Source organism: Martes martes (genome assembly GCF_963455335.1).
Source record: "Martes martes genome assembly, chromosome: 1".
Classification (NCBI taxonomy): Eukaryota; Metazoa; Chordata; class Mammalia; order Carnivora; family Mustelidae; genus Martes; species Martes martes.
In genome coordinates, this window is record NC_137888.1 from 163,103,285 (window position 1) to 163,118,875 (window position 15,591).

General features: G+C 40.5%; 1 protein-coding gene across 1 annotated transcript in view; it reads left to right on the forward strand.

The window, feature by feature from the left end:
* Positions 1-454: 454 nt before the first annotated feature.
* Positions 455-15,591, forward strand: part of LOC308347823 (uncharacterized protein C3orf20) — a gene marked incomplete at both ends in the record, with an annotated part of 74,805 nt that continues 59,668 nt past the window's right edge. The window contains 3 exons of the mRNA XM_080811577.1: positions 455-935; positions 1,673-1,810; positions 7,894-8,013. Coding sequence (XP_080667703.1) covers positions 455-935; positions 1,673-1,810; positions 7,894-8,013 — 739 coding nt within the window. The remainder of the gene's footprint in view (positions 936-1,672; positions 1,811-7,893; positions 8,014-15,591) is intronic.

The window sequence follows — 15,591 nt, forward strand, 5'->3', positions numbered from 1 at the left end:
CAGATCTTCCACCCCCAGGTCTCTGACTATAAAAGGTACAGTGGAACCTTTCTCCTTTCCATTCTTGCAGCACCCCAGGGTTCCTCCTAGAGGTACTCAGTTTGTATGACTGTACCTGGAACCATTTCTGGAATCCGGTTATCTCCAAGGCCCTTCCCAAAGTAACCCACTAACGTGGGTTCATCTGATGCTGTCTCTGGGAAGAAAAAGGAGGAGGGACATCCCTTTGCCTTCCTGTGTGAGGAGGAGTCTTATTCTTCCTGGATAGGACCTGCTGGCTCAATGACCTATAAAGGCCGTTTCATCACTTCCATTCTGGCTGTCTCCAAGTCTTCACACTAGGTAAGAGCCGTCCCTTTTGTTTACCTCTCAAGGGGCTCTGACTTTCTACAGCTGCAGGTCCATCTGGTCTGAGATGGACAGTATTACCTAGCAGGATGCGTACTGTACCAACATGACTGACATCAAGAGCAACCGAGAATTGTACCAGCAGTACACAGCCTCGGCTCCCAGGCTGCTGGCCCGCATCTCCAGACTGCTCATCAGTTGCCGGAACGCAGGCATTTCTGTACCTAAGGGCATCAGGAACATCTTTGAGTTCACTTGGGAGGAACTCACTGCTGACCCCATGTTGCCTAACCCATCCAACATCGTGGGCCTAGAGATCAGCATTGGACCCCCGCCCGTGGTGCTTATGGAATTAACCCCCACACAGGCCCCTGTCCAGAAGAAGCCACCACCACCACCACCACCAGTACCACCACAGCAATTGCTGCCCACATCCACTGGGTCAGCCAAGTTCACCCAGTCTCCCACCCGTGGCCATCTAGCACACTCTAGCCAGGAGACCCTGCACAGATTCCAGCGGCAGTCCATCCACCTGCTGACAGAGTTGCTCACCCTGAAGATGAAGGCCATGGTGGAGTCTGTGTCTGGTAAGGCTGGCTCACCAAATTCTTCTCCATTTTTTCTGAGCCCAGAAGGATCTGCCCACACCAATGTGTGTGTCCACCACAGCCATCCCAGACAGGTATATAAGGATATGCTGGGGCTAGGTGGCAGCCATGGGTCAGCTGTAGGAATCCAACCCCCTCCCACAACCCCCTCAGGAGTCATCCTCCCACCCCTCTCTGTTCTCCAGTTTTCTGTCCCATTTCCCCAACATTGCTGAATCCAGACTGGAAGGTAGGCTATGGAGAACAGTGTGAGGCCAGAGGTACGGAAGAGTGAGTTTGTAGAAATGATGCAGTGGTGGGAGAGAGGAAGCACCCAGGAGGAGGGGGTAAATTGAGAGGACTGATTAGTGGTTAGCAAGATCATCCATGGCAAGGGTATAACCCCAAGATCAAGGAGGGGAAATAAAGTCATACCAGTAACTGAGCCTTCTAGATGTTTCTAGAGGCTTCTAGATGTTATTTTACATACTAATGGCATCAGTACCCTGGCCTATGGGTAAGGAAGAAAGAAGGGTAAGGAGGGGAAGAGAGCAAAATACCACCTCACAGGTTTGGAGAGGTCAAGACCTTCCATTAGGAAGACCCTCATACTTGTTTACCCTAGGAGTAGATCTTCCCTCTACCCTTATTTCCTTGGCCATTTACAGAGGTCCTTTCCTGGAAACATTGGCCCCATGTGAGAGGAAAATGAGTTGCTTCAATGATTCTTTTAGTAGGTGCCAATCCCCTGGACATCACAAGGCGCTTCGTGGAGGCCAGCCAGCTCCTCCACCTCAATGCCAAGGAGATGGCTTTTGACTACCTGATCGGCACAATGGGAAGAAGCAGCCGGAGTGTCGGACAGATGGGGAAAGGTAGGTACCCAAGCTTCAGCCATTAGGCAGAAGTTCCAATAGTGCCAATAAGAATGCCGGTTAGAAAGGTCAGATCCCCAGTTTAAACATTTGACATCTCCAGAAGTTGAGGTGGGTTCTCAAACAGAGAGATTCTAGAGTAACAGAGATTCTCAAATGCTGTAATTGAGTATGTAAAGTGGTGCAGTTCCCCTGGAGAGCAGCTTGATGGTATCTGCAAGGTGGGAGATGCTCTAGCATCTTATAGCCCAGCAATTTCTCTTCTAAGTCATTCCCTAGAGCTGTGCTTTTCAAACTATCTGTGGTGAAGGACCAATTTGTAAAATTGCCAATCTTGCGTGGATTAACCTTTTCAAAAATATGATGTCACAGCAATGTCAGATTATCACCAAGTTTTCTAAATGTTTACTCTTAATTTTCAAGCTCATCTGGTCATGGCCTGGTGTGGATTCACAGCAGTCCACTGGCCACACTTGAGAGTCACATTTGGCACACGTTGTGCAAGTCATACCAAATGTTTATTGCAGAACTGCTTAGAATGGCAAGGAACATAAAATTGGAAGCACTCTAAATGTCCCTCAACAGGAGAAATACAAATGATAGTCTGTTTAGACAATGGAACATAGTGAGCAGTAAAAACCAAGCACTTGTACAGCATGGAGACTGTAGACAATAATATTGTAATAACTTTACATGGTGGCAAGTGGTGACTACACTTACCGTGATGAACATTTTTAAATAAATATATTTTTAAAGTAATATTTACACCTGATGTGGGGCTCGAACTCATGACCCCAAGATTAAGAGTCACACACACCACCAATTAAGCTGGCAGGGTGCCCCCCTGGAGCATTTTGTAATGTACACAAATATCGAATCACTATATTGTACAGCTGAAACTAATATAATAGTGTATGTGAACTGTACTTCAATTAAAAAGAAAATAATAAAAACCAAAACCAGCACTAAAACACACAGATCAACATAGATAAATCTCAACAAATAGTGTTAAGCAAGTAAAGCAAGTTTTAGAAGGATACATTTGGTATAATACTATTTAAATAAAATTTTAAAAACAAGTAACATCTTGCATATGAGTACATTATGCAAAGTGTAAGTATAAAAGCGTGGAGGGGAATGCTAGGTACAAAGTTGGAGGAAGTGTGCTCTGGAGAGGGGTGAAGGGGAACAGAATCTGGAAGACACAGCCATTCGGTCCTGTCTAATGTAGCTCTTAGGTGTGATGAGTGCTGACCGCCCAAGCAGCTGGAGATCCGCATGTAACTTCCGACTCACCCAAAACTCAACTACTAATAGCCTGCTGTTGACCAGAAGTCTTACTGATAACATCAACATGTTTGATTAACACGAACTTTGTATGTGTGTGTACCATACACTGTTTTCTTACAATAAAGTAAACTAGAGAATAGAGGATGTCATTAAGAAATACCTAAGGAATAGAAAATACATTTACAGTACTTAACCATTTTTATCAGAAAAAAATTTGAGTGTAAGTGGACCCACACAGTTCAAACCCATGTTGTTCAAAGGTTCATTTTGAATGCCTAAAAGTCGTGCTCACTGTTAGGAGGTTTTGTGGGGAAGCGAAAAACATTTTATCTCATCACCATTCACCCCTACCTGTAAAATCCATTCCCACCTAGCATCTCTCCCTGTCCACTGGATGTTGTCAGGATTCCCTGGAGGGTCAGAGGTTCAACATCCGGTAATATACATGTGCAGTACAAATAAATGGCACAGTACAAATAAATGGCACAGTAAAATGGCACAGTAAAATTTTTCCTTGGGGGAAAAAATGAGCTTCATGAGGTCAGTGGAAGTGATGTTGGAAAGCTGCTCAGCTCCCACGCAGAGCCTCTGATGCTGGCGCAGTGGAGCAGAACTAGTCAACTGCTGGAGAGAGGAAGCTCATCTGGGGCAGTGATCCCATGGAGAAAGGATGATTCGGTTAGCAAAGGGTTAAAACAGAAGCTGATAAAGGGGGGCACCTGGTGGCTCAGTCGGTTAAGTGGTTAAGCGTCTGCTTTCAGCTCAGGGCATGATCTCAGGGTTTTGGAATCAAGCCCGGAGTGTGGCTCCCTGCTCAGCGGGGAGCCTGCTACTCCCTCTGCCTCTCCCCCTGCTTTGTGCACACTCTGTCTCTGTCTCTCTCGCAAATGAATAAATACAAATTTTTTTAAAAAGCTGATAAAGCCTTTGGATATTTTTGCAAAGGCAAATATGGAGGGACTTGCGTTTTATTGCTCTATTGTATTTCTTTTTCAGGGAAAAAGAAAACCACCCCACCTCAAAAAAATGACACAGTCATTTTTATTGCTTTAAAGAATTGGTGTGTGTTTACAATACCAATAAAATTTTGTTGAATACAAGGTAAAATAAAGTTATTTTGATAACTTTTTTTTGAGAGAGAGGGCCTATGTGAGCATGGGAGGAGGGGTAGGGGGAGAAGGGAAAGAGAGAATCCCAAGCAGGCTCCATGCCTAGCACAGAGCCGGACTCAGGGCTGGATGTCATGATGACGAGAATCATGACCTGAGCTGAAATCAGGAGTCGGACACTAAACAGGTGCCTCTATTTTGACAACTTCTGTGTTTTTGAGCCTCAATCTAAGTATGCTTTTTCTTTTTCCTTTTATTAAATTTTTTTACATTTTTAATTTTTAAAAAGATTTTATTTATTTATTTGAGGTGGGGGGACACAAGCAGGGGAAGGGGCAGAGAGAGGAAGAAGCAGACTCCCTGCTAAGCAGGGAGCCCGACTTGGGGCTCGATCCCAGGATTCAGATCATGACCTGAGCCAAAAGAGCCGCTTAAGTTTTTAATTTTAATTCCAGTGTAGTTAACAAAGTGTTATATTAGTTTCAGGTGTACAGTATAGTGATTCAGTAATTCTATACATTACTCAGTGTTCATCATGATTAAGTGTACTGTTAATCCCCTTCACCTGTTTAATTCCCCCACTTAATCCCCACCTCCCCTCTGGTGACCATCAGTGTGTTCTCTGTATTTAAGAATCTGTTTCTTGGGGTGCCTGGGTGGCTCAGTCATTTAAGCATCTGACTCTTGATTTTGGCTCAGGGTCATGGTATTGAGTCCTGTGTTGGGCTCCATGCTGAGCATGGAGCCTGCTTGGGGTTCTTTCTCTCCCCCTGCCCCTCCCCCTGCTTATGTGCTGCTCTGCACCAGCATCAGAGGCTCTGTGTGGGAGCTGAGCAGCTTTCCAACATCACTTCCACTGACCTCATGAAGATCATTTTCCCCCAAGGATGGCAATTTTACTGTGCCATTTATTTGGACTGCACATGTATCAGCATACAGGGTTATCAGCATACAGGGATTCCTGCACCTTGTGTTCTATATAGAGCTTAGAGATCCATTTCATTTGAGGGGGGATACTGTCTGATGGTCTGTTGCATGGGTAAGAAAGTCCCACCCAGCCCATCTACCCACCCTCAGACCTGCCCATGATGCCCTCCTACCTGAATATAGTGTTCTCTCACCTTGAAAAGAAAATGGTTGTCACCATTAGCATTCTTCCTCATAAAGTGCTTGAGCATTCTTGCAGGATCGCAGACTTTCACCAGTGATACAGTGGCTTCCTGCATCCCTTGTGGGTTGTGGTTAATCTGGTGCAGGAGAATTTGCAGAGAGCTGAGCTGAATTATGGAGAGGCTTTGATGATTTCTGTATCCTGCTGCATTAGCAGACCGTTCCACCATACTCACTAGGAAATCTCTCACTTTTTGGCATGAGTGTTCCAGATGCTCCTCTTTAAACAAGCCTAGAGTTTGAAAAAAAAAAAAAAAAAAGTCTAACCAATAAAATATAAATGAAGGTGTGATCCATTTCTCTTAGAAAAGCACTGATCCAGGAAGGCCTTAAATTAGCTCTCATGGGGCATTAAAAAGAAGATTCAAACTCTGTTGACTTATTTTACATGACTTCTCTTTTTCTGGACCATCTTATTACATGAGGGAGACCAAAGTTGTAACTGGGTCTGGAGTAGTCTTCCCTTAAATCTATAGCCAAAGTATTCCCCTTGCTAAGGTAGCATGTCCTTAGTGGTAATGGTAAGCCTGAGTCCTGCCTTTTCTCCTTTCCAGTACATACTAGTCCTGCCATGTCATGAAGAAAATTATTATTATACATATTTAATATTTAATAATATTTACATATTATTAAGTAAACCATATACAAAAAAAGAAAGCAAATAATCTTGCTATTTTTACATAAAGCTATTTTTCATTTTTGCTGTCTCTTTTGTGGTTTTTCCATCTGTCTGTCCCTGTCTCTCTCTCTCTCTCTCTCTCTCTCTTTCTCTCTAAAAGTATTTTAAGAACACTGCCATTTTCCTATTTCTCAGTTTCCTATACTGAGACACAGATGTTTGCCATCATGGTTATATGCTTTTAATAATTGTCATTTTAAGTGGATGTAGACTTTAATGTTTATGTTCTGTAATTAACCAAATGCTTATGTTTTCAGGTTTCTTACCATTAGTATAATATGCACTGTAATATGCAACTTCGGTTTCTATTGGTTATAAAGACCGATTTCCTAGAAGAGGGATTACTGGAGCAGAAAGTCTCAGTATGTGTACATCTCTTGCTAAATACTGTTTTCTAGATGGATTTTTGCCTGCACCAGCATGGTTGACCAGTTTTATCCTATCTTTACCAGTGTTAGCTTTTGTTAATTTCTGCTAAAATAGAAAATACTGAAAGTTGGTCCTGATCTCAACTTTTGGATCACTAGCGAAGGTTATTTTTTGCCTGTGTGCATTATCCAGTGTGCAGTCTCTGGTTACAGTCTTTTTCTATTTAGGAGGTCATGTTTGCCATTTTCTTTATGAATTTGAATGAACTGTAATAAATTGCTTAACATTTCCTAACAATTTCATGCCTAACCAGTGAAATGACCATATTTGGGGGAAGAATGAACAAATGATTTGATGAGGTTTTTGTAAGTGTGATCAAGATTTTCTACTAGTGGGGCGCCCGGGTGGCTCAGTGGGTTAAACCCTCTGCCTTCAGCTCAGGTCATGATCCCAGGGTCCTGGGATTGAGCAGGGAGCCTGCTTCCCTTCCTCTCTCTGCCTGCCTCTCTGCCTACTTGTGATCTATCTGTCAAATAAATAAATAAAATATTTAAAAAATAAAAAAAAAAGATTTTCTACTAGTGATGGGGGTGCTGATTTTTTTTTTTTAAGTAGGCTCCATGCTCCGCATGGAGCCCAATGCAGGGCTTGAACTCATGACCCTGAGATCAAGACCTGAGCTGAGCTCAAGAGTCAGATACTTAACTGACTGAGCCACTCAGGAGCCCCAGGGGTACTAAATTTTAATTCTCAAGTGGTCAGATACCAAATGATTCTACATGAGACAGTGTGATTCTGCAAGAGACTGATCTGTTGAAGAAACATCTGATTTCTGTGCCTTGGATAAGGGAATGGCCCCGTGTTAATCACTCCACCTAGTGCAGCACTTATGTCTGCATTTACCCTTGCAGTTATCCTGTCACCTCTTGTGGTTGCTGCTCCCTACTTCCTGCACTGGTGTCATTTCTCTCTTAAGGGATATTGTAGTGGGGGGGGGTACTGTAGAAAGGAATCTCAAAGATTTCCCTTAGTTACTCTGAGCCTCCTCATGCATTAAAGAAGTCTTTTTCTTCCAAGATCTGGTTGTTTTGTAACAACCAGGGCACTTTAGAGTACCTACTCTACCATACTACTAGAACAGAAAGTCTGTATTACATTTTTGGTTAAAAAAAAAATTGATTCATCTCCCCCTCTGATTTCCATGAGAGACTATGGACTCTGGGAATCAAACTGAGGGTTTTAGCAGGGAGCGGGGGTGAGGGATGGGTGAGCCCAGTGATGAGTATTAGGGAGGGCACGGATTGCATGGAGCAGTGGGTGTTATACGCAAATAATGAGTCATGGAACACTCCATCAAAAACCAATGTTGTACTGTATGGTGAGTAACATAATAAAAAATTATAAAATAAAAAAATAAAATAAAAATTGAAAAGTTGAAGAAAGAATCCCTTTGTCTTCCACTCCAGATTCCTTCATGAACACTCCAGCCATGGGAGTGAACACGCCTTACCAGCTTGTCTATGACTCCTCCACTGGCTGTCTGAGCTTTTCCCTCTCAACTGGAAGGGAAGTCAAGAAGAAAACAGGTAACAGAAGAGCCCATCAAGACCTCTTAGCTAATCTTTGGGGGTGGAGCTGGAGAGAGGGATAGAGGATTCCCAGTGTAGGTTGATGAGATGGCTTGATTTAGTTTTCTGATAGGAAGGATTAATGCCTGTCTTGGCTGTTGACTGAAGCTATTGACATAGATTCTGTCTCATGAAATTCGATACATCTAACCCAGTCACTCCGCAATGCAGTCTCATCATTTGACTGTTTACATGCCCTCCATTCCTGGTGGTGTGATTCACATCACATCATTTAAACATGTCCCTGATTCACCTGGGACAACATCCCTATCAAACCCACATCTTCCACACCTTCAGTGTCCCAAACTCATCCCCTCAGAGAGAGATCTGTGTTGCTCCTACTCACACAGTAGGTTGGGCAGCCAGTATCTGAAGAGAGGCATTTGGATACCAGACCTAACAGAATGTTCCAATTGGGCCAGTTCGTGCAGGAAGAAAAGAAAGAGAGAGGGCCCTGCTATTTCCACTGAGGAAGACACAAAACAGAAAGAAAGGCTTAAGAGAAAGAGCAGGTGGCAGATGAGACCAAACAGTATAGCAGCAACCATGCAGCCAGAAGCTCAGAGGAGAAAGAAGTTGGAGCTGGAGAGGGCAGGGCAGGGTCTCACGGAACTTCTGGTTATCTCCCCACCGCCTTACTCAACCAGCTGTGATGGCAGATGGAGGAATGGGGTAGTCAAGGGAGGGATGTATTTGCAAAGAGGTGGTGGGAGGATCAACATAAGGTGGGAATGTTCAAAGACTGTCCATTTGATTCCCACAGACACTGGAGGTAAGTCTGGAAGTTGAGAAGTTTCGATATTACTTCTGACCCATCCTCATGGCGGTGTGATTTGCCTTCTGCCAGTCCTCATCTCCATATCAAGCTGATCCTATATCCTTTCAGTTAGTGAACAAATGTTTAGTGAACAATTGCTAGTTGTCATTCACTGTTCTAAATCCTGGGGGTACACATGTGGACTCTAAGACAATACCCTCCCAAATGGAGCTGACTTCTTCAGCTTCCTTGCTTGAAGTAGATTCAGCTGTCCTGTTTCCCCAGTTCCTTTTCCCCTGCAGTAACCCACAGCATCATTTCTAACATCCTACATTATGTGCTCCTGGTTTTATTTTATCCACTCCTGAACTGGCCATAATTAAACACAATCCTTTCGAGAGAAAACAAAGTTATCTTCAAGATACACAGAGATTTCATGATTTTTCTTTCTAATGACCTTGAGGGTGATGCTTTCTGTTTGTCTCTTTGTCTGTCTGGCTGTTTTCTCTGCTACCCTACCAAGATGTGATTTGTCATCATGATATTGCATTGTTCTCACTAGAAGTGTGTTCACAGTGCTTCATTTCTTATAGGTTCTTGATGTGTTCAGAAATTCATCTCACACATGCATGCTAGAATGGATGGTTCACTTTTCCTAATAGGGTATAAGTAACCATGTGATGTATCTTCCCCAGGAATGTCCCAATTTATGCTTATTTCCCTGACATAACAATTAGTAATGCCCATTTTCACTCTAAAAATTACTTTCCCAGTTTGGACATATTGTAGAATTATTCTGGCTTTAGACCACTTTGAATTTTGGACCTCTGCTATCTGTTCATGCACATGTGCTATGATACCTTACCAACTGCCCCCTTTGCAGTTCTAGGGCCAGGCACACTTGGAGCAGACAGGCTTCAAGAGTTGAGCCTACTCCCTGAGGGGACAGCAGCTATGTCTGGAAAGTAGCCCAGCATTATGAAGAAGAACTGAGAGAAGTCCAACAACAATGATTCCTGGCTGGAGCAAGAGGCTGTCATCCTCAAGAACTCAGGGCACCTAGGGGCAAGCCAGACATGAATGGTCAGACTAGAAGATGTTCCAGGAGGTCAGCCAGCTGCTAGCTGGGCCTCTGGTCTTTGGTGGCAGGAGGATTGGGGGAAGGGACCAGAAACCAGTCATGGTGCAGATACCAGAGATGGTATTCAGGCACCAGCCAGAACCCCCAAGGCTTGCTGACAATGAGAAGACTTCATTCTGAGGTGCTCAGGGCTCAGCTGGAGCCTGAGCAGAGGCTTTGGCTTAGAACCAGTTTTCATTCATGAAGTTGAACCTGCATATATTAAGGGAGAGCGTGTAGCTCCAGCTGGGTGGGCAGCAGAGGCTCAGAAACATGTGGACCTCAGCAGATGCCCCTGGAATTTCAGTCATGGAAGACCACCTTCACGATTTCATGTCACCATATCCTTATACCAACTAATACTTGCCATAAGGGGTTAACTGTGAAAATAAGTGCAATAGGCACAAAACATTGCCACCCACAGATTTGAGGAGGCAGGAGAAAGAATAAGCGAAGTTGAAGATAGAACTGTTGTAATTACTGAATTTGAAGCACAGAAAGAAAATGTTTTTTAAAAATGAATGGAGCCTAAGGTTACCTGTGGGACACCATCAAGGAGAATACATGTACATTGTGGGAGTCTCAGAAGAAGAGAGAAAGGGACAGTGAGAATATTTGAGGAAATGTTGGCTGAAAACTTCCCAAACTTCATGAAAGATGTGAATATAAACATCAGAGAAGCTTGACAGACTCCAGGCAACATGAACTCAAAGAGACCCACAGCAAGACACATTACAACTTTCGAAAGACAATGACAGAGAACCTGGAAAGCAGCAAGAGAAAAGCAAATCATTACATCCAGGGAATTCTCAACAACATTATCAGCAGATTTCTCATCAGAAACTTTGGAAGGCACAAGGCATGTGGTCTCTGGGCATGTATATTCAGAGTGTTAAAAGGGGAAGAAAAAACAAACCCAAAACCTGTCAGCCAAGAATCTTATGTTTAGCAAAACTGTCCTTCAAAGGTGAGGGAACTATTAAAACTTTCCCAGATTGTCAAAACCCAAGGGAGTGCATGATTGCTAGACCTACCCTTCAAGAAGTGCTCAAGGGAGTCCCACAAGGTGAAATGAAAGGACACTAGACAGTACCTTGAAGTTATATGGAGAAATAAAGATCTCAATAAAAGTAAAGATATGGGCAATTATAAAAGCTAGTATTATTGTAACTGGTTTGTAACTGTACTTTTTGTTTTTTACATGATTTAAGAGACATACATTTAAAGAAAAATTATTAGTGTAAAAGTATTACTGTAACTGGTTGGTAAGTACAAATCTTATTTACTATGTAATTTAAAAGACATACATTTAAGAGCATTGTTATTTTATGTTTTGGTGCACATAGTATATAAAGCTGTAATCTTGTGATGGCTGAAAGAGTTGAGGATGAATCTGTAAAGGAGGAGAGTTTTTTTGTGTTACTGAAATTAAGCTGGCAAAAATTCAAATCAGAGTTTTAGAACTTTAGGATGTTAAATGTAATTCCCCATGGTATCCCCAATGTAACCACAAAGAAAATAGCCATAGAATATACCAAAATGCAAATGAGAAAGGAATTTAAACCTTTTATGACAATCAATATAAAGGAAACAGTATTGAAAGATATGAGGGGCAAAAGCCATAAGGCATATAGTAAACAAAAACTACAATAACAGAAGTCCTTCATCAGCAATTACTTTAAGTTGAATGGATTAAACTCTACAATCAAAAGACAGAGATTGGCAGAATGGATAAGAACACATGATCCAACAATATGCTGTCTATAAGAGAGTCACTTGAGATCCAAAGACTCAAACAGGTTGAAGGTGAAAGAATGGGAAAAAATCTGAAAGTAATGATGTTCTATATGTTGGCTAATTGAGTTAAAATGTCTTAAAAAGGAAGAAAGGATGGAAGAAGATATTCTATGCGAAGAGTAACCAAAGAGAACAGGGATAGCAATACTAGTATCAGACAAAAAACTTTAAATCAAAAACGTTTACAGGAGACAAAGGACCCACTGTGTTAATAAAAGTTTCAATACAACATAGAGATAATATAAATGTTTGTGCACCTAATGACAGACCGTAACACTATCTGAAGCAAAAACCGACAGATTAAAGACAGTTCTACAATAATGTTTGAAAATTTCAATACCCTTCTCACAATAATGGAAAAACAACCAGGCAGAAGATAAATAAGGAAATAAAGGACTAAAATAACACAATAAATCAATTAGAAAACAACAAAAACAATACATGTTCTTCTCAAGTGCACATGGGACATTTTTCAGAAGAGGTCATATGTTAGGCCACAGATTGTCTCAATCAATTAAAAAAGATAGATAACACACAAAGTATCTTTTCTGACCAGAGTAGGATGAAGTTAGAAAGCAATTACAGAAGGAAAATTAGAAAAAATATCACAATATTGTGGAAAGTAAATAATGCATTCTTTAAATATTTTATTTATTTTTAGAGAAAGAGAGAGAGCAGGGAAAAGGAGGTGGGAGAGGGAAATTCAAGCTGACTTGCACTGAGTGCAGAGCCTGGCACGGGGCTCAATCTCATGGCCCTGAGATCATGACCTGAGCCAAAATCAAGAGTCAGATGCTTAACCAACTGAGCCACCCAGGTGCCCTGTAAATAACATTCTTAAACAACCAACACATTAAGGAAGAAACAAGAGCAGTTAGAAAATATTTAGAGATGAATGAAAATGAGAACATCATAAACCAAAACTTACAGGATGCAGCAGAAGTAGTACTAAGGGGGAGAATTTATAATCACAAATGATTACATTTAAAGATAAGAAAGATATCATATTAAAAAACCTAAATTTACAACTTAAGGAACTAGAAAAAGAAAAATTAAAACCAAAGCTAGAAAAGGAAAGAATAAAGATTAGAACAGAGAGAAATGAGAGAATTAAAAAGCCACTGAAATCAAAAGTTGATTCTTTGAAAAGATCAACATGATTGATAAACTTTTACCTAGATCAACTAAGGAAAAAAGAGATAAGACTCAGATTACTAAAATGAATTGAAAGTGGGTACTCTACCACTGATTCTACCAAAAAAAAAAAAAAAAAGGATTTTGATAGCATACAATGAACAATTGTACACCAACAAATTGGATAACTTGCATGAAATGGACAGATTTCTAGAAACACAAAACCTACCCAAACTAAATCAGGAAGAAGTAGAAATTTTTGATAGACCTATAGATACTAAAGAGATTAAATCAATAATCAAAAATCTCAAAAAAAAAAATCTCCAACAAAGGGGCACCTGGATGGCTCAGTAAGTTGAGCATCTGATTCTTGGTTTCAGCTCAGGTCATGATCTCAGGGTCCTGTGGTTGAGCCCCACATCAAGCTCCCTACTTGGCCAGGAGTCTGCTTGTCTCCCTCCCTCTCTGCTGCTCCCCCGAACTCACACTCTCTCTAAGGTAAATAAGTAAATCTTAAAAAAAAAAAAAGACTCCCAACAAAGAAAAGCCCTAGATTTGACAGCTTTAGTGGCAAATTCTACCAAAGATTTTAAGAACTAATTACAATCATTCTCAAACTTCCCAAAAAAAGAAGAGGGAACACTTCCCAACTCATTCTGTGAAGCCAGCATCAGACAAAGGCATTACAACAAAAGAAAACCACAGACAATATCCTTTATGAACATTGAATAAAAAATCTTCAACAAAACACTAACAACAGAGTTCAACAGCACATTAGGAATTATACACCATGACACCAAGCAGGATTTTTTCTTGGAATGCAAGGGTGGTTCAACACACAAAACTCAGTCACAGAATGAAGGGGGAAAAAACCACATGATCATCCCAATTGATGCAAGAAAATCATTTGACAATTCAACAACCTTTCATGATTAAAAAAATGTGAAGTAAATAGAAGTAAAGTATCTTCACATGGTAAAAGTCATATATGAAAAACATAAAGACATAAACATCATACTCAGTAGTGGAAGACTGAAAGCTTTTCTTTTAAGATCAGAAACAAGGCAAAGATATCCACTTTCACCCCTTTCTATTCAATACCAAACTGGAAGTCCTAGCCAAAGCAAGATTGACAAAAAAAAGGAATAAAAGACATTCAAATTAGAAAGGAAGAATTTAAATTATCTGTGGGGCGCCTGGGTGGCTCAGTGGGTTAAAGCCTCTGCCTTCCGCTCAGGTCATGATCTCAGTGTCCTGGGATCGAGCCCCACATTGGGCTCTCTGCTCAGTGGGGAGCCTACTTCCTCCTCTCTCTCTGCCTGCTTCTCTGCCTACTTCTCTGCCTACTTGTGATCTCTGTCAAATAAATAAATAAAATCTTTTAAAAAAGAATTTAAATTATCTGTTTGCAGATAATATGATCTTTTATACAGAAAACCATGAAGATTCCACACAATAAAACCTGTTAGAATAAATGAATTCATCAAAGAAGCGGGATACAACACACAAATCCGTTCATTTCCATATGCAAACAATGAACACTCTGAAAAGGAAATTACAAAACAATTCCAATAGCAGAAAAAAGAGCAAAATATTTAGGAATTAACTTAACCAAGGAAATGAAAGACTTGTACAATGAAAACTACAAAGCATTGCTGGGAGTAATTAAAGAAGAAACAAATAAATGGAAACATATGCTATGTTTATGAATTGGAAGAGTTAAAATTGTTAAAATGTTAATACTATCCAGAGGGATCTACAGATTCAAAGAAATCCCTATCAAAATCCCAATGATGTTTTTTACAGAAATAGGAAAAGTCATCTTAAAATTCATATAGAATCTCAAGGGACCCCTGAAGAACCAAAACAATCTTAAAAAAAACAAGAAAAAATTGGAGGACTCACCTTTCCTGATTTCATTACTTACTACAAAGATACAGTAATCAAAATGGCATGGTATTGATGTAAAGACAGACGTATAGACCAACAGAATAGAAGAGAGACCCCAGGAATAAATCTTTGTATATACGGTCAGTTTTGACAAGGATGCTAAGACCATTTAATGGGACATTCTGTCTTTTCAACAAATAGCACTGAGAAAACTGAATTTCCACTAGCAAATGAATGAAGTTGGATCCTTACCTAGTACCATATCTGAAAATTAACTCAAAATGGAATGAGGTACTAAATATAAGACCTACAACAATAAAATTCTTAGAAGAAAATATAGGCAAAATTTCATGACACTGGACTTGGCAATGATTTCTTGGGTATGGTACAGCAACAAAAAAAATTGGACAAATTGTGGAGGGCACGTATTGCATGGAGCACTGGGTGTGGTGCATAAACAATGAATTCTGGAACACTGAAAAGAAATTTTAAAAATAAATAAAAATTTTAAAAAAATTAAAAAATAGACAACTTGGACTTTGTGAAAAATGTTAAATTTTGTACATTGAAAGACACTATCCATAGAGTAAAAAGGCAGAATGGGAGAAAATATTTGTAAATCATATATCTGATAATTATAATTCAGACTATATAGAGAACTTCTAAAAACTCAACAGCAGAAAAGACAAACAACCTGACTCAAAAATGGGCATAGGATTTGAAGGGAATTTTTTCCAAGGGAGATATACATGTGGTCAACAAGAATATGAAAAAATGTTCAGTATCACTCATCATTAGGGAAATGCAAATTAAAAAACTCCTTTGAGATATTCCCTCA